Source organism: Convolutriloba macropyga, chromosome 9 (assembly GCF_964194025.1).
Source record: "Convolutriloba macropyga chromosome 9, txConMacr16.3, whole genome shotgun sequence".
Taxonomy (NCBI): Eukaryota; Metazoa; Xenacoelomorpha; order Acoela; family Convolutidae; genus Convolutriloba; species Convolutriloba macropyga.
In genome coordinates, this window is record NC_134476.1 from 36,688,187 (window position 1) to 36,712,448 (window position 24,262).

Sequence of the window (24,262 nt, forward strand, 5' to 3'; positions counted from 1 at the left end):
CATTTGGGTTAGATTCGAACTGTCATTTTTATGAGACACATATGCTCCATAGAGAAGAAACACTAATGGAACTTTTTCATAATTAATATTCGAAATCAAAAACTCCAGAACCTAATACTAAAGAATTAGGGCATATACGTTTGGCACTAGTTAGATGCACACTATTGACCTTTATTTAGTAATTGTCCATCAAACTTAAAATTCATTAAGCGAATTCAGAAGTCAATTTTAGTGAGGTTAGTCATGCCTAAAAGCAGAATATGTGACTAAAAGCAGAACATATGAGTCACGCACACAAAATCAACTCCAAAGCAATAGAAATCAATGAAATTGAAAAAGTCAACTCCAAGAAGTCAGGTCACAAGAATCACCGATGGAGACGACGAATTAAAAAAACATAGCCGGAAGAAGTCCTGAAGCAACTCGAAGTAGAAAACTGACCATCCTCACTGACCTAATGCATGTTCCACATTGAACTAAGCATTTTGAAACAACATGAAAAATATGAGAAAAGTATCTGACAAAACAGATATATAACCTATGAACATTAACTTTAGTGGCAACTACAGTAAAACTAATGGCAGAGGAACCGATATTTACAGATAATTTGCAACAAAATATAAACAACTAACAGACAACCCAATAAAAGGTTCCATAGAAGGATACTCGAAGGGGAAAAAGAGATGACGGACTAAACTCTAAAGCAGAATTCTCTAAAAACTCTGCTAACGCTAAATGCAAATTCCGAACCATTAATCTGAGAAATTGATATTTACATTCTCTCATACGTCAGTCACCCAACCAAAAATTGTCTGAGAACTATTAAGCAACAATTAAAATAAAAAAGCAAAAAACATATTATTTAGAAAATTTGTTTAATTTGATGAATTGACATTTGCTCTGTTTAGAATTCACAATTCCTCCCAAAATTATCCAGCAAAAAATTTTAAAATTTTTTATGCTAAATCAGTCACTCATCCAAAGCATTACAGCAGGAAGCGTAAGATCAGAAGAAAATCAAAAACCAGAAAATCGGCAAAAATTTGCTCAAATATAGCCAGTTTTCCTCAAAATTAAAAACAAAATGATTTTAATCATAACTAACAAAAACCAAAGCTGCTGCAAAAACCTGTTTCGAGACGAAAATTCCGCATAAATCATAAAAAAAATCAAAAAGAATACAAAAAATTAAAAAAAACTTAAAATAGACAAAATGGTAAAAACAGATCAAGATTGAATCTATATGCGTAATAATTGCTTCAGATGGTCAAATGTGCTTCCAAACACACTACCACTACATTAGATAATTGCGAAAACCACCTTCGATAGGAAAGTGGGAATTAAAAATAACAAGAAACTGTTTTTAAAGAGGCGCACGTGACCAAAAGTTTCGTTCTCTTACCGATTTTTTATTCACAACTAATTTTCTCATTTTAACTATACACAGTGGTTTTTATCGATACTATCAGAAATTCACTATCTCTTCACTGTTTTTCGATTGGTTGAGCTGTTTGACCTAAGCACAGTTTTCACAAGCGGTTTTGGCTTTTGCATTCTGTTTTAAATACACTCCAAAAAATTGTCGATCCAAAATTAAGTAGATATTTTTATATAGCAATCATGGCTCAAAAACGTTACACATCCATGCTTCTCTTCTGTTGAAATTGAAAAATGAGAAAAGGTTACAGAGATTTAATAAACTAAAATGCTTCGCGAAAAAATTAACAAAATTTTTAATAACAAAATTAAATAAAAATCTACTAAAAATGTACTTAAGAAACAAATTTCCCTTGAATTTCAACGATTAGACGTCGAAAAACAAATAGATGACTTTTTAAAAAAAAAACGCGATGTTAAAGCACTGGCTGTGCACAGGAAAACTTTTTCTTCTAAGTAAAATTAATAAAAACACTAAAATATAAAGATTTGAACAAAAATGCAACAAACGGATTAGTATATGTGCAATTTGATAGAACAAAAAAGAAGTTACGTTCAAAAAATTCATTCAATTAAAAAATTGCCAATGGAAAGTTGCTACATACATAGATTTTTCAGAAAAAGTCCGCTCCAAGATCCAAACAGGAAGAATTTAATGAAAAAATCCAAAAACTAACTGTTGTGTTTAGAAATTTGAGCCTATTTTCAACTTGATAAAATTTATTAAGCTCTGCAAAACTTTGTGGTATCAATTTTACAAAGTAATATCTTATTGCAGAATCTATCAAAAATAGTTTCTACAAAAAACCTATTTTTGGTAAAAGAAGATTAAGCTAACTAGACGAAAAACCGGCTGAAAAACGGTTATCTATATGCACCGTTCACTCAAGAACATTTTGCAAACTCAAAATGTCATTCACAGAACGCAGCGTATGCTCAAAAAACTTCTCTTACTCAGCGAAAATCGGTTCACCATGACAGCTTTTCTCACTTTCGCTTTTAGGTCAAAATACCGCGTGAACAAAACTACTTCCTGTAGAAAAAGACCGAGAGAAAACCAATACTTCTCTTCGATTCGTAAGAAAAACCGCGATGTCCCCAATAATAGTCGCTATCGCTTCGCAGCTATTAATAAACAATTTAAAAAAACAATACGATTAATCGTAATAATAGAAAATGACGGTTTTTTCAAGCATTATCAGTAGCAGCTAGCCTTTACAGCACCATCCCGCGTAGGTTGCAACAATTTTCAGCCTAGATGAAACCATTCAACATCAAATTATAATAGAAAACGATATGAATCGAGAAAATTGTCCAATGATTCCAACATGACCATGCCGATCAAGCGAAACGCAAATGACGTGATGATAGGTCTTAAAACCGGACATAAAGAAGGCCCTTTATTTTTTGAAATCGAACATACCGAAGCATTCTTATGTTTCAAGCCAACCTTAACAACTAGGATTGTCTCAGAACAAGACGAAATTGGCATAGCAAAACATAATACCGGGTGAATCTCTATTTTTGTTTCTCTTACAGTTAATGTTGTACCTGGTTCGTTGCCTCCATTGGTTCCACCTCCACCTCCACCTCCACCTTTTCCACCTCCTTTCCCCTTTCCTCCTTTATTCCCACCTCCACCTCCATTTGCATCATCTGAGTCCACGCTGTTGATGTCACCCACATCAGCACCATTGTCACCTTAATAATGGATATACAAAATTAAAATATCAGTATATTTATACTGCACCCCTACGTGAAAGTTTGACCATAAAGAAAATAATAGAATGTGTTCAATTGATTATTAGCGGCATATTAAAAAGCCCCGTCAAATGAAGCCCCGTCAAAAAGCCCCGTCAAAAAGCCCCGTCAAAAAACCCCACTTAATTATTATAGCGGCATTTTAAAAAGCCCCGTCAAATGATACTGATATTTGAACGGTTGACCAAAAAAACAATAAAACACCATCACTTAGTGTTACCGCCATTTCTAACAAATTGGTCATTTCTAAACAGTCTTATTAAAAATATTCAATGACGCGGTCGGCTAATTGTACGTTGGCAAAATGAGGGCTCTGTCTGTAATCTCTGTCTGCTTATCTGTCTTAAAATAGAAAGTAATATTTCTTGCCAGAAAATTGTTCTCTCAGTCTTTTAGCTACAATTGTTTTGATATGTTACACAGTAAACCAAGTCCAAAAAATTGGAACATAGCTGGTAGATTGACGGAAAATAGCTGCGATAGACCCTTGTGGCGTTCCATGAATTGAAACAACTAAAAAATAAGATAGACAGATTAACCACCAGTCCTTTAATAGACCACAGGACTTTTTGATTTGATTCGGACTGTAATTTTCTTGAGACACATACACTCTATAAGTAAAAAGTCCTTATGGAGCTTTTCCAAAATGCATATTCGAAATCAAAAACTCAAGACTCTACTACTCAAGAATTAGGGCATATACGATTGGCACTACTTAGATGCACACTATTGACCTTTAAGCAGTAAATGTTCAAAAAACTAGAGTTCATCAAGCGAGTTCAAAAATCATTTTTTGAGTGAGCTAAATTGCACAATTGACCCTAAAGCGGAACAATTTAGGTAATGCACAGAAAATTTAACTGCAAAGCAATCAATGAAATTGGAAAGTTTAATTTCAAGAAGTCACGCCGCAAGTCAGGTCGCAAAGTGGAGGCGACGAAATAAAAAACAAAGCAGGACCAAACCTGAAATACAGTTCAAAGATTTGTATAATTTTATGAGCTCGCTATTACTCAATCTGGCAAATCAGAGCTGATAGTAATGAGGATAAGCAAAAAAACAACAACAGAACAACAAAAACAAGCAAGACTAAAAGTTCAACTTATAACTTTTGAAAAGACATGATAAAGACCAAAAAACAACCACTATGAACTGAAACTGCTAACTAACCCTCTATTTTTGATTAACAACCTGTCATTAAATGTCGATGAGTCCTCTCACTATTAATAATAAATGATAATACAAAAAAACCCAAAAAACGCAATAGAAGCAGCTGAAAGTCCTGAAAACACTTAGCTTAAAAGACAAGGAACGCTACAGCAACTCAAGAATACAATTTTATCATTTAATTGAGGACTCAATGACCACCGTTGAAACCTGTCATCATGAGATTAAGCGATAAGACAGCAAAAAGTACGACAGCTCCTAACAAAACAAAAAAATCATCAAGATTTTTTTTTCACAAAACGAACAAGCGTGTAAGTCACAAAAAGGAATGGCTATGAACTGACTTGACTTGCTCTAATTGATAACGTTTTAGGAACCAATGAGACCTGTCGTTAGTGAGACTAAGTCAAGACGACAAAGTTGAAAAGAAAAACTCGCAATTTCCAAAAATTTCTATAATTATGATGAACAACAATTAGTGTCAAAATCACAGAAAAAACTAGCTTTGAACAAATACAAAAAAATTGATTAACTTAACTTCTAATACAAACATCAAAGACCTGTCCCCGATAAGAACAAATGATAAGACATCGAAAAGCACAATAAATACTTGCAGAACTCAAAAATCTGATCAAAAAATTTTTGAGAAAAAGTAGTGTCAAAGTCAAGAAAACCAATAGCTGTTAACTTGAGTCTTTAATTAGTTTCTCCTATGCCTCTTTCGCAACCAAACAGACTTGTCATTGATGATACTTAGCGATAAGACAACATATAATTTTTTTAAAAAATCTAAATTTCACCTTATTTTTTGAAAACAAATAGTGGCAAAGTCAAACAAAGTTTTAGCTGCCCCTTTTTCGAATTTGCGCAAACAGGTGCAATCAAAACACATATTTGCCGTTTTAAAAGCACTGAAGAAGAGTAAACTCTGAAAACAGAAGTCAATTTGACGCACCTAAAAAAAATCCATCTGAAAAACCGCCAAATTGTTCAAACAACAATTTCTCAGTCCACTCTGAAGGTATTTTGACAGATGTCACGCCTCAAACCTCAATTCTTCCCTTTTTTTACTATTTAAGTTTGACCGAAATCACCACTCTAATTTGACTCCTCACTGACGTGAAAAAGCCAAAAAAGCTTGAATTGATCATAAAAAAAGACAGCGCACCAGTACAATTCAAACTCTTTCAATTCTAAATAACTACGACGTAAACAATAATAGCTGCTATCGCTTCGTCACTATCAAAAACGGATGCCAACGAGTTTAACGATCAAAAGAAACGAGGGTGTCAACTTTTCTTGCTAATTCCTACAACACCAACTTTTCCTTTAAACTGTTTAGTACATGTTGGCCTCTATATTAAAAACATAGTAGGACAAGTGCTGACCTACAATTCACAGAATTCTCAGTAGCTACTGTCAAATCAAGACCAAGAACGGACAACGAACGAAAAACTTATTTAGAAAAAGATCAGATAAAAATAGAAAAACAAATGGTAAAAATCAATGTCACAATGCCGAATGTGAACAAAACAGCACTAGCGAGGAAGCAAACTTTCGTTCAAAAACCTTTTTTTCAGTCTACTTTGAAAATTGTGTGATAAAATTTCACGCCGCAAATCCATTCGCTTATCCACTCCACTTCATGTTTTGAGGTGACCAAAATCAGTACTCAAACCTGACTTCAAAATTTATGAAAATATGTTAACAGATCTTTAAAAAAACATAGCCGGAAGACTCCAGAGTTAACTCAAACTAAAGTAAAACCTCAAATCTAGCCAAAAACTAACTGATAGAACTAATAACTTCATTATACCATTCAATTGAAAGCAACAATCTGAGGGAAGTAAATTACAAAAAATGAAAACCAGGTGATGAGAAAATAAAACCAACGATACTTCGAACAAAAACTGGAGCATTTGTAAAGAATTAAGGTACGAAAACCATAAAAGCGGATAAAATTTTATTAGCTCTCTGAGTCTAATTAATTGTTCTCAAAACACCCTAAAGAACGATCTTTGCCTATTCAATAGGGAACCACGTGACTCTAAGCCGCACTAAAAACAATTAACATAACCGACTAACGTCGGGCGAATTGCTCTCAAACGACCGGCGAGCGGTTGGCTTCGTCAGTAGCTAGTCACGGGGGGGGGGTGCACCGGGGGCTGATGGGGGGGCAACAGCGCGGTGGGGGTGGAGGCAATCGTGGGGGTGGGGGTCAACAGGGGGGGGAGGTGTCTCAACCTCTAAAAACCGGCCTTCACACCATAAGTATAAATATAAGTCTCCAAAACAGTTTGAGCTACCCGTTTATCCCGTTTTCGAGGACAAAAAGTCAAAAGCGTCAGACGAAAAATTGCTCAAGCGAAAAATCGCATAAAAAAAGACCGACAGGACTAATATAATTGCTACAAACTTCGTTTGAGAGCAATTAAAACCATGAGCAAGAAATAAAAGCTTCATGAGGCTGCAGAATTGATTAATATGTTTTATGAAAATATGAGCTATCAAGCCTTTGTTTTTACTTCGTAAGAATAACCCTAGTACCAACCCTAATTAATAAAATCAGTATGACAAATTGTATTCTGAAAATTGAAAAAAAAAACGCAAAAAACTTCGAAACAGAAACCAAGCAAACATTTTTTCAAGTTTGGCCTATTTTCTACTAAAACAAATTTAAACTAAAACCAACCAAATGGAAAGTCCACGAAAACACACCTCAAAACCATTAGCAATAAGAAACACCCCTGACATTATTTACATGAACACCAGTAAAGAAGCGGATAAAAAAGCGTCTAAAGCGGCGAAATCACAAAATACCTCAAATTGCACATGAAAAATAATATAGATTTGAGATGGTTAAAAAAACTCCGAAACATCAGATATTTATTAATATGGTTTAGCAAAACAATTTCAGCCGAAAATGTTAAAAAATTCTCAAATTTGTTCACACATACCTTTTTTGATCTTTTTCGAAAGCTGGTTTGAACAAAAACACCACTTTCTTCTCTCTGCTCTACGTTTTTGTTCAAAAACAAAAGAAAATCAGTATTTTTGCAAGTCCGGCATTGTTTTTACATCTTGTTTCAGAACAGCTGGACCAATTTAAAATAGAATAGATAGCCATGAGCTAAAAAAAATTGGTCCTAAAAACACTTAACCCATAAAGAAAAAAAACGATTTTAAGTTCTCAACCTTAAATGCGCCAAAAAAAAGTATTGACTAATTTGAACGAAATGCAACTATATTTTTTTGTACAATTGTATGAGCAAGCGTACTTTCCCCGCAGTTCTGTAATTGCATTTAAAATTTATTATGCGTTGTGTATTAGCTCAGTCTGGTAACATTTTCATGAAAAGTCATCACAAGTTGCAATTCTAAACCAATTACTCCCAACAGATTCTGCAATAAAATTTGTGTTCACTCAATGACGTGATGCAGATAAGAGAAAAAATTATACTGAACCATTTCAATGGATAAATCCGGTGGAAAAAGGAAGAGAAACAAAAATATACAAAATAAGTTCACACTCCGATTACAATATTTTTTTTAAAAAAAATTTATTTGAAATTTCAGGATCCCAAAACTTGTTCTAGAGAAATCTTGCTATAACGTTTCTCTTCCACCGATGACTACTAATGTGACCCACAAAACAACAAAAAAACCTAAATGAATAAAAAAAAAGAAAATTACTTCAGATGTTTCAGTAAAAGACTGGCCCATCAAATTTTAAAATTTCACTTGCAGTCCCACACAACCTAAATAATAGTTCTACAGAAACAAACTGGTAATCATTAAGCTTAAAATGTATTCAGAAAAACTAAATTTAATTTGCCTTAATTCAAACTATTTGCCTAAATTTAATCAAATTTTTAATAGAAAAAAACATCCTCAATACAAAAAGCAATTGAACGAAATATGTGCAAATTACGTTAAAAAACCTACTTTAACCAAACTGCTCTTCAATTAAATAAAATTCACAAAGACTGCGAAGAAAGTATTAGCCTATAATTAAATCAAAAAGTGTGAAGTTTGCTTGCACACTTCCACGCAAAAACAATTCCAGACAAAAAATACGACAATTACGGGTCAACATAATTAAAAACACTACTGGGCCGAAAAAGTTAAAAGTTAATTGAAATAATTAAAACTGCTCAACTACTTTGAAAAGCCACACGTGATAAAAAATTGCTCTCTCAAAGCAAAGTTTTCATATCTCGTTTTCCCGCTTATCTTTTGAAAACCAATATGACCACAATCCCCTTTCTCTTCTCTCCCTGCTCTTTAATTTTGTTCCACAACAACCAAAGAAACTTTGAACACGTAAGGCATTGGATTTTACATCCTGTTTCAGAACAACGCGACTTATAAAATAGCCAGCAGAGTTCCGGAAACGATTCGAAGTCCTATTCCCCGTAAGAAATGGTTTTTCAAATATCACTTCACAGAACCTATCAATGCAGAGAAAATAAAAATTCTCAGTAAAAAAAAGCACAAGAAAAAGTAGCCAAATTAAAATAACATGAAAAATCAGCAAATTTCTATATATAATTCATATAGTACAGGTAAGCATACAAGAGAAAAACGTTGTTTCAAGCAACACATCTAATATGTATGGATTATTAATATAATCAATACATATTAGCCAAGCCCTAATTAGCTCACTAACATCTCGAAAAAAGAGATATTTGTGAAGAAACAATAAATTAGAAGAATTTTCCGCATGGAGAAAATATGAGAAAAAAGGAGATAAAATTTGAGAGAAAAATAGAAAAAAATTTTGGGTCAATTTCTCAACGGTTTTTGTTAAATTTCATGGGAAAGCTAACTTTGTACACAAAGAAACTTTCATCCTTTTTGTTATATAGTGCTTAGCGGCATTAGGTTTCAATTCAATTACCAATAATTTCAATAGCACGATACAGTGAGCCGAAATCGCAAAAATTGCAAAAAGAACAGAAAACCATAGCGTCTCTTTAAATCGTAAAAAAATCAGAGGGACCAGCATTGCGCAGAACTTTTAATGGAAAAGACGACAATAATAAGTTCAAACTTAGTTCGAGAACTTTGAATGATCTTTTCTTTCATAAGATTGCCTTCCATGTTTTGCTTGGTATGAAATGATAAAAGATTGAGTATGAGAGTGTCAGAATGTCACTTTCAAACGCTCATCATCGTGCCTCCTTGTAAGTCCCAAATTTTGATAGTGAGCTATCTGGATGTGGACCTCGATTATTTGTCTCGACTTTAATACTCGTCATCGGATTTGGTTAATACTCGTCCTCGGATTGCATTCCTCGACTTTGACTCGTTCTAGAAAATTGGTCCTCGAGTTTGACTCAACTCGGGTGGAGGTCTGTTGGTGAATTTTAGAAGAAATGCGGTGGAATGCGGCGAAAAAAATTCACCGCGTATTTCTTAATCTTTTTGCGGTGAATGCGGCGAATTAATTATTTTCACCGCGTTCTTGGTATTATTACAAAAAAGGAACTTCCATACACGCGTTGGAATCTCTTACCTCCTGCATGTCTTTAACTTCTTATTCAACTGCGTCAACTGTCACGTACTTCAATGCTATTTCCTGTGAATTTAAGCAAATCTTGAAACGAAAATGCGGTGAATTTCGCGGTGGATTTTTGAAAGAAATGCGGTGAAATGCGTCGAAATATACTTTATCACCGTATTCACCTCAATTGCTGCATTTTTTAACAAAAACTCACCGCATTCACCGCATTTCTTACAAAAATTCACCCAAAAACCTCAACCCGGGAACTAAAAACTAAAAACTCTACTTCAATATCTCTGCTACCCACAAGTCCTTGGGTTCTGCATATATTTCCATCTTCGCATTTTGCTGGAAGCATTAAACCACAGCGAAAACTTTTTTGGGCTGGAAAATTTTTGCAAGCTGAAACTTTGAATCTTTTCAACAGAGTTAAAACATTTGGAGGAAAAAAGCAAAACGTTGCTCGAGCTTCTGCTTTCGTCAATTGACCAAACAAAGTTGTCTAATCGCCTTTATGAAACGTGCAAAAATAGCCTACATTTTTGTAAATTCGGATCTATTGAATTTTGCCCCCCCCCCCCATTGACTTTTACGCCCCCGCCACAAATTATATGTTGTTATATAGCACGTTACTTTTTTAAGAAATAGCACGTGGGCCTGGGGGCGTAAAAACATAAACTCACTAAGGTGGGGGGGGGGGGAACAGAATAGATCCGTAAGTTCTTGAAAAGATTTCACTTTGACATATTTCCTGTGAAAAGAATTTGCCTCACCTAATTCATATATGCGATTATACATTACGATTTATGAAAAGAATTCGGCTTGACCTATAAAAAATACGCCCGGCCAACAAAAAATTTTGTCTTAACTAACTTGATTTTAACTAGTAACCTTGATTGTCATTAAGGTCAATCTTTACCCTTAACTTTATATGTATTTTGATAGGCCTCGACAAGGGCGGACTTTCGCAACCTAAACCCCCCTTTTGCTACTTAAATCTCCACAAAAGCAAAATTTGGTTTACGATAACAGCTTTAGCTGCTATAATATATCGCACTGGCTAGCTATTGAGTAATGGTTAAGTGACTCTGCTTGAAGTCACTGAGAACTTCTGGCGTTTATCGAGAACCGCGAATCAGTTCGAGATATTAAGTCAGAATTTTGAAGCGACTTCTGCAGAGTCAGTTAACTATGCTTAAAAGACAAAAAGCGCACGTTTTAAAATGACGGAAGTAGACAGAAGTCAACTTCTCGCTAAGTAGCACCTTCTGGCATTTTAATTTCTGACACTGTTGACTTTCGGCATTTCAAAATGTGCACGTGAGTGTTTTAAGACGTACTTTCATCACTTGCACTATCTCCACTTTCACTTCCACCCTCGCTGGATGGAAAGCCCCAGTTCGACCAGCTGTCTCCGCCTGATCCACCCGATCCACCTGCGTCACCTGATCCGTCTGATCCACCGGATCCGCCTCAAGGATACAGTAGAGATTGATTCATTTAATTGATGCTTATAGGTTGATCACTCTGATTAAGTCGCTTAGAAAATCTGGTATTAGTCAAGAACTCTGTAGCGGTTCCAGACATAAGCCAGAATTTCGACGTGGCTTCAGCTGAGTCACGTTATCATTAAACGAAACACGAAATTCTCAAGTCCTAAAATCTGGCCGCACTCTATATGGCGAAAATCAAACATTCTAGAATCTGCCACTGCATTTTAAAACCGGCACGCAGGTCTTTCAACTGATGCTCTGCTTTACAATCTGGACAATATTGCGGTTCATCTCTATTTTTGACAAACTTATTTATGCTCAAAGTTCCATTAATTGCCAACAAAACAACTTGAGCTGCGTGATCCGAGCCAGCCCTAATCACAACCACTTGGGGGGCGGGGGGGGGGGGGGGAGTGCGGTTAAACCGGGACCATCCCAAAGAATCTGGCAGCACCCGGGTCGAGGTGTCACCGCTAAAAATCGCTAAAAGATGTAAGATTTGCGGTGAATTTGAGTAAAAAGTGTAAGATTTGCGCTCAATGCGATCAATGCGGTGAAAAAAAAATTTCACCGCTAAAAATCGCAATTGTTACAAAAATTCACCGCAAAATTCACCGCTAATCTTGCAAATTTTCATCAGTGAAAACTTTGTATTAAAAACATGCAAGAGTAGCGCTGAATGATCAGCAACCTCGTAATATTAAAAAAGATATAATGCTTTAAGTTATGTCGAACACACTGTCCATAGAGGATCACCTAATGGATAGACAATCAGCTTACGGATAAAAGATAAGCATATTAAACGAAGACGTTTTAATTTTAGCCATATCTGAGGATAATTGTTTTTGTACTTAACTTAGAAGTATTAGAAAATATTGATGTCAATCTATGTGTCCTTCTATAGGTAGACTTTGAATTTTAGTGTTGACTCTGTCTTGTAAGTTAATGGGTACTCGTCATCTTTTTTGATGTTTAGGGTAAAGTTTCTTATCATTGCGTAGTATCCCCTATATATTTAGAGTATGAAACACTTAAACAATTTGATCCAGCTTCTCTAAACAGTTATATTTTTTTTGCTAGAAAACTAACAAACACAAACTTTCAACTGCAGCGTTTTCTAATCGGGTCCAAGAATTATGATCCTTCTAAACTCACAATCAAAGTATAAGGAGTATGACAAACAACAAACAAAATTTTACTTCCAGCACCTGGAGATGAACGTTTGGCTTTCACCTCTTTTTAGTTTCAAATGATCAAAAAATTGAATAATGTTTTTGTTTAAAAGAGCAGCTGATTTCGTCGGGTCAAAGAGTTGTTGGAATGAAACCGAAATCAGTGTCAGAACTGCTTCAGTTGTGGTATTCATAACACACAAAAAAACTTTTGTCCAGCATCTCTCGAAAAATTCAGAATTTGGTCTTTTTTGGCAAATTAGCGGGAAAATCTCCTAAAATTAGTCTATTTTCATCGGTTCAAGGATTTGTTGGGGTCATATTGAACTCATTGCCATATTATGCTTAAATGTCATTGATTGTCCTTGTCAAAAAACCAGCTTGGGTGCTGGTTCTGGTAATGTAAAGGAAAATGATGTTGCTTTGAAAACCCCGAGTCGCACAATAATAAACGTAAACTTTGAACTAAAAAAATTTTAAATATTAGGCACATGTCTGCAGCTGTCTGGATTGTCATTGTCAAAAAACCAGCTTGGATGCTTGTTCAGGTAATGTAAAAAATATGTTGCGGTTAAAGTCTGACGGTAGCGCTGAAAAAATTTTTGTCAACGCTTCGTAGTAGTGCTTAAAATTTTTTTTCACCGCATTCTGCTCATAGCGATGAATTTTTTTTTCACCGCTTAAGCGGTGAAAGAAAATTTTTCACCGCTACTAGCATAATGCGGTGAAAAAAAAATTTTTTTCAGCGCTACCACGATGCGGTGAAAAAAAAATTTACCGCTAAAATCGCTAATCTTACAAAAATTCACCGCTAAATTAACCGCTAATCTTACAAAAATTCACCGCTATGAAAGCATTGAACGCTAAAAGATGCGGGCGCTTTGCGGTGAAAAATTTTTTTTCACCGCTAATCACCGCTAATCTTACATTATTTTTTGACCAAAACTCGACCCGGGCAACTCTCCACGGTCTAGATATAGTCTGATCAGGGCTCCATCCAGAGCCCGCTTGTTCTGATCACCACGTTCTGAGGTTTACGAGAGCTTTTGCTGTTTTTCTTATGTGATGAGAGAATCATTCCCTGTATCGCCAAGCCCTTCTTCTCTGTAGAAGCCCGTGTAGAAAGATCGGCGTCGCCTACTGCCTTGATGACACGATACACTTGCAAATAGTAAACAAACAACCAATCCAAATGTCATGTGACAGAAACAACATCTTGCCACCCAATTAAACAGCATTTTCAGGAGGTTAATCAAGTAGAGCAATCAGTTTTAAAAATCAAAACTCAAAGAGTAAAAAAATACTGATTTTGGCGCGTGACGTTAAATTATCAAAAAGTTGCCTATGTACATAGGAATGATGCATAGTTTATGCAGTCTTAACTTGACGAAACGAGTAATTTCATGTCCCATAATTTAGGATTTAAAGCAGAATGGGTTAATAATACTGACCAATAATTCAAATATCCTATGAAACTATACACTAATAGGCGGAGAATGAAATTGCGGACTTAGAAACGTACGTATAGGTTATTTAACTCCGATAAAGTCACTGAGAAAACGTGGCATTAATCTGGAATTGTGTAGCATTTCCAGGTGATAAAATCTTAACATATATATTAGAGAATCTGGCTCTCTAGAAGCAGGCACTGCTGAGTTTCGGCATTATGAAACTTGCGCCTGCACGTTTCAAGCCCATGGTTTCACTAGGTATAAAAAGCCGGGCTGACCACCCGGATTATTTCAGTCCCGAACCTGTAAAATTAGTACTGAAACAGCATATTTACACAAAAGAATTGGTAATTATGCCCAAAAAACAGAACCCTAAAATCAATAATGTAAAATTTTTGAAAACGTTAAAACTTCTTGAGCACGTCAGAAAATTATGCAAATTGCACGAAAACGCATACACTTTTAAGACAGGCTACTAGTTAAATTAGCTACGTACATACTGCATACTGAGTGGATACTGCCACTGATACTGATAATGAATGCTACGTGCGAGGGGAAAGGGGTGAGTTTGGGGTGAGTTAGGGCAAATTTGGTGTGCGTTTAGGGTGCGCAAGGGTTCTGTTTCGGGAGCAACGTTGAGCGTGCTGGGTGCGTTGGCGTGATTGTATAACCAGAGCCAGTCGAGTCACTTAGCAGGTGTGTTCACAATCTCCCAGGTAAATTATCAGGATCTCGACCGGTTGCGGAAAAAACCCCGACGGAAACCCCCCCCCTGCATTTTAGGTAGGAAATAAACCCCCACGGAAATAAACCCCCACGGAAATAAACCCCCACTTTTCTATTAAAGGGCTGCGCATTTAGCGCGTTTGGCCATGCCTCGCGGGTCATGGCCATGCCTCAGTGGCCCGTGGGACTTGATATGAAACTATCACTACCGAACAAATTATCACAACCTAAATTCAATTTTAAAATGGGGGTTTATTTCCGTGGGGGTTATTTTCCGTAGGGGTTTATTTCCTACCAAAAGTTACGTGGGTTTTTTTTCCGAGGGGTTTTTTCCTAGACCCGATCGGGACAGTCAGATTATAGCGTGATCTAGAATCTGGATGGCATCAAACTATTATCTGAATAATCTGAAAAAAGCCATTGTCATTGTCTACACGGTCTGATCAGAAAACATTCAAGAGTCTGGAATTTCTGCTCAGAAAAAAAAGGTCCAACCGAGAAACCAGCTAGTCCCCTAAAAAAGAACACATAATTTACCCTTGCAGACCCGCTTGCTGAAGAGCAATTCCGAACTTTACTTGAGGAACTATACAGACTGCGCTAAAGAGTAGGTTTTGGTAATTAATTTTGAGCTGAAAGATTGGAACTAACATTTTCAACCGAAGAACTCAAAAACCAAACACATAAAATGATGTCTACTTTTCTGAAAACAATACTTAGACCATTGACTACTGCTACTTCAACGTTAAAGCTGTCAGTCGGGGAAATCCCGATTGGGCAACCCAAGTAGTTTCGGCATCAACAGTGCGCGACTAAAGTCAGTCTGGCTTCTTCATTGTGCAACCCTAGTAGGCTGTTAACCCAGCGAGCAACCTAAGTGGGTATGCTACCTCCGTGCGCAACCATCTGATACCCCGTGCACGTACCAGACCACCCAGACGATCTCGGTCTGGGTGGTCTGTAACCCCTGTGGGCCACGCAAGTTAGTCTGAATAGAGCTGGCATGGGTTGCACATCTTAGGTTAAAGTGCGAATATTTGCTGAAAACTACTTTTTGCTAAGTAATGAGGAAAGAAAATAGATTGATCAATTCTGACTAATGCATTTTATGGCTGATCATGATTTTTCTTCGATCTTCCGCGTTTATTTTGTTAATCTGAATGTAAGCACCTTTCACGATGAAGAGCTTCATGATCAGAATATGACCATTGTAAGCATACAGAATTGAGATGATACAGTACTGAATTTCTATCATCCAAGGCCAGAATCCTTTACTGATTTTTCATGAATTGATTATATGATCTACTGGTATGAATACATTTTAATTATAAATCTTTACGAAGAACATTCATATCTTTTATGATCAAGTTCAATCTTTTATTCACATGGCGTTTCTAACTGTTTGTCACAATGAGACAGTATGAGTTCACGTGTGTGTGTGTGAATTAGTGTGTTGCTTTGTGTGACCTGAGCGCATTATTGTGTGTTATTATGAGTGCATGTGTGTGATCAATTGTCTGTGTTGTAATCCAATTAGAGCGTTCTGATTGCAACCCCATTCAGACAAACAAGGGCACCTCATTAACACACAAACAATTCCCAAGAGCCCATTCACAGCCTGTTTCTCTATCTCACACCCCTCCTCCCCCATTTCCCCCTCCCCGGCACACGTCATCTCTTAATACACATCATCTCAAATTCAACACCATCATCTATTTTGGGCTTCAAAATTTAACCAATAGCTACGTTGTTTTCAATTTGTTCCTTGAATTTGAACTGAACATGAACTGAACAGATACAGAACAGAATTAATTGGTTTCTCAATCACAGAATGCAGTCATCAAAATCCAGGATATGTATGGCATTTTCTTCTAACTCAGCGCTTTTAGCTATGAAAACCTTTCAAACGACGAAAAATCTGAAAAAATTTTGTGATTTTAAAAATTTGAAAGTTTGTGATTAGAGTTGAATTATACATCTTTATCTTTAAATTTATCTTGACAAACTTTTTGCTAAATTTAATTAGGCAACTATTTCAGGGTTGCAGGTTGCAATAAAACAGTGAAGTATTATCATCATAATCAGCGAAAAGACTAAGAAACAACAACACTTTCAATGTTTGGCTAAACGGGATCCAGGTTCCTCTGATAGACAAAAATTTCATTGGAAAAATTTTACCACAAATTTTATGTCTTGAGTTTAAGCAATCAATCGCCGCGCAAAAGCAAAATCTTGATTTTCAACTTAATTATTGACAGTTTAAAATAGATCATGTATCCAAAACAACAATAATATGCATGCATCAAATAAACGAGGAAAAAACAAGGAATTCTTTGACGAGATAAAATTGAACTAAAAGAAATTTTGAGAGAGCGGGAAAAGAAAAGCACAAGAAAGAGCCTCAATCGCTAATTGCACCAGATAATCTTCCCATAGTCCAAAGAGACGTGGAGAAATTTGAATCATATCTCCTCAAAATCCATTAACCCACCGCTTGACCATTTAGTTCCATCTACCCCCTTTTCTGTCCTATCTAATCTGATCCCCTCGCTAGAATGCCAAAGTGGTCTCTCTCTACCTGACTGGGTATCGTATTCTTTGTGTGAAGTTATCTGCCCTGTTATGGTTCGTCTCTGAGGAACCTGACCGACGCTCACATTGTCAGCTTCTAACAGAACTCCCAAAACGTCTGATTCAGATATCCATCTGTTTTTTCAAACTCTGTTCAACCCAATTTATTTATCTGGATAGCAGAGCTGCTACAAAAAGCATTAAGTGTACGGCATTTTTCTACTGCCTTGTTGAATTCTTCAATTTGATGTGGGTAAATCGTATGAAATCAAAGCGCGGGTCGAGGTGTCAACATTTAACGTCGCTGAAAACGTCAAAATTGTAAAGTGTGGTGAAGAGTTACAAATATTGCATTTTTAAAGCGCTGAAGGCGGTTTAAATTTTGAAAAAAATTTCTTCACCGCTAAAGGCTAAAAGTTTTATGACAATTCACCGCTATTTTGATGAAAATAATTTCACCGCTATATAAAACCATAAACTTACAAAAAAACCAACGCTTACATTTCGCAATGATATGGAGCTTTCACCGCATAAACTGCTGAAAGACGAACACTTTCCTCGTGCATTAAAAATATCATTGCTATTAACCTCAAGTCGTACATTATATCTCTGAAAGACCTCGAGCTGGGAAGAAAACCTAGCTTGAGCTGCTCATTTTTGATCAGATCCGTTCACACCTATATTATTTAGCCATGATTAATACCAATCTAGACAATAATGAGCCATGATCAGACAAAATACGGCGTTACTCCTGATATATTAGTTACACCTGAAGTTTTCTAAAATTTACATCTGCGATTTACTGAGTTTACCCAAAAAAATCCGTCCAGGGCATAGGAACAATTTTTTTGTAAGTTATCATATCCACTTCCCATATTTTCAACGCACTCCTCGATATGGGAATCTTTTTTAATTGGGGGAGCTTCCGTTTCATTTTTAAAGTATGTGACAGCTATTATGCAAGAACTTGCTAGCATTTTATTTTTATGCGAGAAATTGTTCGCATTAAATGGCTAGATCATATTTGTTCTTACGTCAATTTTGTAAGAAAAAAAATTTTTGCACATTTCTGGTTCAATTAGTTCTGGTTTCAGTAAGAACCACTATGATATACTTTTCCAAAGGAGAAAATGAAGTTAGAAAAAACTAAATAAAATTCAGGCTTGATGAACACACATCTAAAAAGCTTGCAATACAATTTAGTCCTCTACGTTGTAATATTAGAATTGTGAAACGAATGATAAAGTATGCTAATAATACATCGAATATTTTTTGTGATAAAATACGATGAAGCAGGAAAATTCCACGATTATCTGTTTAGAAAGCTCAACTTCAATTGTAAACTGTTCTTCAGAGGGCTATTGACTTAAAAAGTTCCTAAGAGTTTTGCTTTGTGAGTTAGGTTAAAATTAAGATTTTAGTCAAAATATTTGGAAAAAAATTTTTTCATATCTCAAAATTTAATATTTTACTAAAACCAAAACACCAGCAGCGTACTCGAGCAGATCGACAATATGTAGTCTTTAACCATTCAATATATACTTTTCTGCTAAATTTTGTTCTAAGTGTCAAGTGAGTTTTCAGGTATGAACATGTCTCGTTTATAGTTTTAGCCTTAATTTGGCACAAAAATTTCCTGTAAGCTAAAGAGAAAAACAAGAGAATTTGATGTTTCCCCCAGAAGCATGGCTATACAACCGAAATCATACGCGAGCTGTCAAAAGTTATATAGATTTTGACTGCAATCGCTTGAATGAATTTGCCTTAGAAAATAAATATTTTTTAAAATTAGTGTTCATCCAATCTCTATTTGTTTCTTAAAGAAAAAAACGAGGGATGCAGAATTGTTATCCCCAACATTCTGCAGATTGAAAGCCGGAAAAGATGTGAATTTGTCACTAAAAATTGAGAAACACATTATTAACTAGAAAAGAAACCGTATGAACTTTGACCATTTTTATCAACTATATTTTTAATAGAAATTTTTGTTTGCATATAATTTTTGCAAGCAGTAGTTTTTTCTAATGCCAAGTCTCCAATTATTTTAATACAACATCTGCAATTCAAAATTGTGAGGCATCTTTTCTTAATTCTGGGTTCAAAACAATCTGTATTGTTTTTAAATCGTTGCGTAATCTTACTTGATCAAAATGAATTGCTGAATGAAAATTTGTATGCTGGAGATTTAATCACAAAAAATTATGTTTTTCCAAACTCAAAATAAAAATTTCAAAGTATCAACATGTTTCATCGAATCAGCGTAATAGTTTTTTTACCAAGTGGTAAGCTCCAAAGTTAAAGCCATCTTTTTCAAAACATTTGTGGGAGAGAAGCTGATCGAACTGGAAGGGCGAGAAAGCCTTCTTATGACCATGAAACAATTGTAACCGTGATGGATGCTTTCTTTAGTGAATTTAGCAAGTAATTAAGATAGAGAAAACTCAATTTTTACTTATTTTTTGGAACATATTTTCACAAACATATTTTCTTTTTCCATTTATCTGATAATTTCTAAAATACGGTGCATTGGGAAAATTTTATTAAATCCTTTCAAAAATCAATAATGTACACACCAACTTTGACTCTCACATCCGATGACAGTCCGCTAATTTAGTTTAAGATTTCCTTTGTAAACGAATCAACGCAATAGATTTTTATTAGAGGGCTAGCTTTCTCTATAGCTTAGATTAATAAATCTGATGCTATTCCAATTTTTGTGTTGTAAATTAAAGTTTTTCTGTTTTTAATTTCCGAGTTTTTCCGAGTTTCCGGCGCACATCTCGGTAACGACTGGACTTTGTCTCGTTAATTATCAGATAATGTCTCATTAATGATCAGAATTTACCCCGTTAAGGATCGTACTTTATGCAATATTTGACAAAGAACACGTTCATGCAGGCAAACTTTAGTATGCTGCTCTTCCAATCTAATCAAAACAGCAGAGAAGTTATGATATTATAACTATTTGCATTTGGATCTCTTTTTCGATTTAGTTGAAACTCTGTCGTAAATATAAACAAAAACAACGTTCAAGTTCATGAATATTGAAAATTGTTTTAGCTTTGTAGCACACGCAAAACATCTAACGAAAAAGAGTATAATTCGAACTAAAAGTGTAGTTTTAATATAAGTCAATTAGGAATGAGCTGTTGTTTTCCTAATTAAACAATTGTACTTAATTGGAAGGTGGGACTATGTTCATCTTTTTTGTGCACCTGTTCACGAAAACAACCATTTCGGAATTACAATTTATAACCATTTTTCCGTTTACTCCTGGACTTTATTTTATAAGATCTTTATGCCCCAATAAATAGAAAATTTTTTGATACAAGAGGCCCCTTTTCAGGTACTATCGTGAGGATAAGATCTACAAATTTCGACAGGTTTGCTAGACTTCAAGGTACTTTTAGTTGCCTTTGATTCCCTAAATAGTCCAAAAATTAAAAAATATCGGGGCTTAACAAACCGCGAGTTGAGGTTTAGGCGGCATTCGCAACAAACAATCTTAAGAGAGGCGAGGGGACCTTTCGACAAACTGCGTTGAACATGGTGAAAGCGCTAATAAAACTTGTCGGCGATTTTGGCAGTGAAATTCATTGCATTTTCTTACCCGTTAATTAATTAGCACCACCCACATTAACCTAACAAGGATTACTTCTCGTCTTTTATATAAAAACACTACACTTCAATACAAATTTAAGGAAAACTATCTCGTCAAGATCAGGCAAAGGTGACGATCTGTCGACTTGACTTACGGAGCGTTCACTCGCCTAGTCCAGCAGACGGAACAAATTTTGTTCTCTATGCTCGGTTATTAGCGTAAAAAATAGTCGGCCAGATATAATCACTTTCTACGGTATATTTAATTTTAAAAATACAAAAGTTTCGGTATGTTCGGTTTCAAATATACGAAATTGTCGATTTATTCCACACGATTAATTGACTTTCTGTGTACCCAAGGCATTTTAAGTGTAATTTTTGAAGAGAATTTCTGCAAGTTTAAAAAAGATTTCTCCCTCCCCGGGTCGAAGCGTCACCGCCATTCATCGCAAAATTATGTAAGATAAGCGGTGAATGCGGAAAACATTGTAAGATAAGCGGTGAATGCGGTGAAATTACATAAATCAGCCGGTGAATGCGGTGAAAAAAACTTTATCGCCTGGTAGCGATGAAATTATATAATTTCACCGCTGAATTTAGCGGTGAAATTACGTAGATTCGCCGCTTCGAAAAAGGTGTAAAAATTTTTCTAAGTTAGTTTTTTTTACCGCAAATTTCGTAAATAATTTTGCGGTGAAATGCGGTGAATGCGGGAGTTGACAGGTTCGAATCCGTGCAAAAACGGTAACTGTAGTAAGCGGTTTGAAAGTGGTGAGTTTTTGTAAGCTCACCGCTTACTCTAGTGGTTAATTTGAATGATTTCACGGCATTCACCGCATTTCACCGCAAAAATATGTACAAAATTTCACCGCTTATCTTACATATTTTTCCAATTTTTTTCGAACCGGTTCGATTCGTTGACAAACCTTTAGAAAAATATCACTGTTTGCTTGAAAATTAAAATGTAGCGAACAGGTTAAACGTTAATTGGGATTCAAATCATTAATTCACATTCAACGATATTGAACATGAAGTCGTTTTCTTTTAATTTTTTCTGGTTTCTAACCAAAAATACCGATGAATTCTTGCGGTTGAAAAACAAACATACCGTCAAACTCATAAATTTGAAATTCGATCCTCTGGATGCTTCCACAGGCGAAAACATATCATCTTTCGTTGTTTTTGTGTAACTAAAAAAATGATACTGGCGACTTCCGATGTACAAATTTGACTTTCACTGGATTACAAGATTTTCTATTCGAGTATACACTTAGAAACACAGAAGCAATTTTCTGTTATATTTGAGAGATGACTAGATAACTAACTGTTCCGCTTACCAAAATTACAGCAATCACAACATCGAAGACAGATGTTGCAAAAAAAATTCGGAGAAAATGTTACATCATTTTTTAAAAAAACAGTTTTTTAGTTGCGGTCAAAAGTTTTTCATTCACGCAAAAACTGAAGCACACGTAGTATTTTTTTAGTATTTTCGCACTCAGTTTACTTCTACATTATGATAAGATGCGAACGAGAACAAGGTGCTTTCTCAAAATGTTGATTTTTTAACCACCAAGATTTTTTCAAATTGCTGAAATTAAAATTTTTGATTTATTGAAATTCTTTTTCTGCTTTCTGATTCAGAATTATAAGCGTATTTTCGTAAACATTGTTGCAGCTACCATTTTTGTCATGATAATACGCGGAGAAGCGGAAAAAGTAGTACCTTAGTCAAAACCAGTGCTCATCAATGTTCAAAAAAGTTGTTGTTGTTTCTGAAAAAAACATTTAAATGTAACTTTCTACATTCTGGCAACTAATTAAAATACATTTAGAGAAGCCTAAAAGCAGCAAAAAATGGCGTGATGGATAACAAAATAATGAATGATAACAAAATAAATAAAAGGGGTAATGAATTTTTTCTTCCCTATTGAAAATTTTCCGCAAAATTGGTTGCTTTCCGGCGCAATGAAATTTTTAACAGTTTACCCTGAGCAACCAACATTTTGCCCTGAGCAACCATAAAAGATTGTAAGATTTCGATTATCATCATCAGAGGTTCAAAAAAGTGGCAATGACCAGCAAGATTTTAAGTTCTTAACACTTCAGGCTCTGGAGACAAATCCTTCTCATTGTAATTTAGTTTCCGCTACACATCTGAAAAACCAATCTTGAATTTTTTGCTAAGCTGTTTGCGTATCAATCGGATCTTTTCAACGGAGAAATATTGCTTCATTTGTATTCTAGCCATATTCTACAATTGCAAAAAAATAATCATCAGGTGAGATATAGGTGGTACTCACCGCAGAAATGTCTTAAGTGCAAAAAAGCTGTAGATTTTGATATAAATCTACGATTTGCGCGAAAAATTAACTGTTATTTTGCTGAAATTCTATGAATTTTCTTAAGCCGTTACCTCGTTATTTTACCTGTTGTTCTCCACTTTCGAATTTGAAAAAATATTGTTCCTTTTTCGGATTTTTTTTGTTTGTGACCCCACCTCCCGGATTATTGTGTGCTTATTGTAATTTTCACAATCCCCAATCGCACGTACCATATTTTACCTACAGATTTAGCCATGTTATTACATGAAAAGCTAATATGTAATAGTACATGCTCTGCAAGGGGTTGCTTAACGTACTTGAGGGGGCAGATACGTTAAAACTCCTATTTGCATTTCCCACAGAAAAACATGGCGCTCGTCAATTAATTATTAGGAAATCGAGAAAAAAAAATAATAATGAAATGACCTGATGTTGATCTTTTATGAATGCATTAAACCAAACCCGTTATTTTGTGTTTTTTGGTGTTTTTCACCTCAAATCACCCCAACCTCATGTATTTTTTCATAGTGAAATTGCTCAATCTTCAAGTGTCTCTCAGCCTACAATGTGATGTTTTTAAATGAAACGATCCAATGTTTCGTTTTATCAAAGTCATATGCATTAAAAGGAAAGAAGTGTTTTTAGAAAAAAAAATAAAGATAAGACTCATTTAAAAGAGCAAAAAATTGGCGAAAGTCGGTTTCTAAATATCAAAAAAAAAATCGTTTTTGTGTTTGGAGAAGCCATTACATTACCAGTGCAAGCTTCATTGAGTTAAACAGAGGAAAATATAGCTCTATCAAAGTTGTTGAAGGCAAGAAAATAAAATTACTCATGCAGTGATCTTAATAATAATCGACAAGAAACAACAAAATGAAGTTGTTGAAAAAGAAGCTTTTATGATTGTATGGCAAATTGTGCTTTAATAATTTGAGCAGTTTTGGATGCTTGTTGATAAGAAATTCTTTTTCATGTTGTATTGAAAGATTACCTCTTGAGAGTGTTTGTGATGCTAAGGCAAAGAAGAGACGGTGCATTTTTAATAAAGAGAAAC

At 35.2% G+C, this 24,262-nt stretch overlaps 1 protein-coding gene across 1 annotated transcript; it reads right to left on the bottom strand.

The window, feature by feature from the left end:
- Positions 1–215: 215 nt before the first annotated feature.
- LOC142346204 (uncharacterized) lies at positions 216–24,247 on the bottom strand. The gene is made up of 4 exons (XM_075398715.1): positions 24,200–24,247; positions 11,212–11,343; positions 2,989–3,138; positions 216–247 (listed from the first exon to the last, which is right to left on the bottom strand). The coding sequence occupies exons 1-4, from the start codon at positions 24,243–24,245 to the stop codon at positions 216–218; spliced, it is 360 nt and encodes a 119-aa protein (XP_075254830.1). The 5' UTR covers positions 24,246–24,247.
- Between the last annotated feature and the right edge of the window lie 15 nt (positions 24,248–24,262).

What these genes read in the sequence shown, in the direction of transcription:
- LOC142346204 (XM_075398715.1), bottom strand. Translation starts at nt 24,245, where the DNA reads ATGCACCGTCTCTTCTTTGCCTTAGCATCACAAACACTCTCAAGAG. An exon ending in AGATAGTGCAAGTGATGAAA is followed by an intron (nt 3,139 to 11,211) that starts GTACGTCTTAAA and finishes TCCATTATTAAG; the next exon opens with GTGACAATGGTGCTGATGTG. An exon ending in CAATGGAGGCAACGAACCAG is followed by an intron (nt 248 to 2,988) that starts GTACAACATTAA and finishes TTCTGCTTTTAG; the next exon opens with GCATGACTAACCTCACTAAA.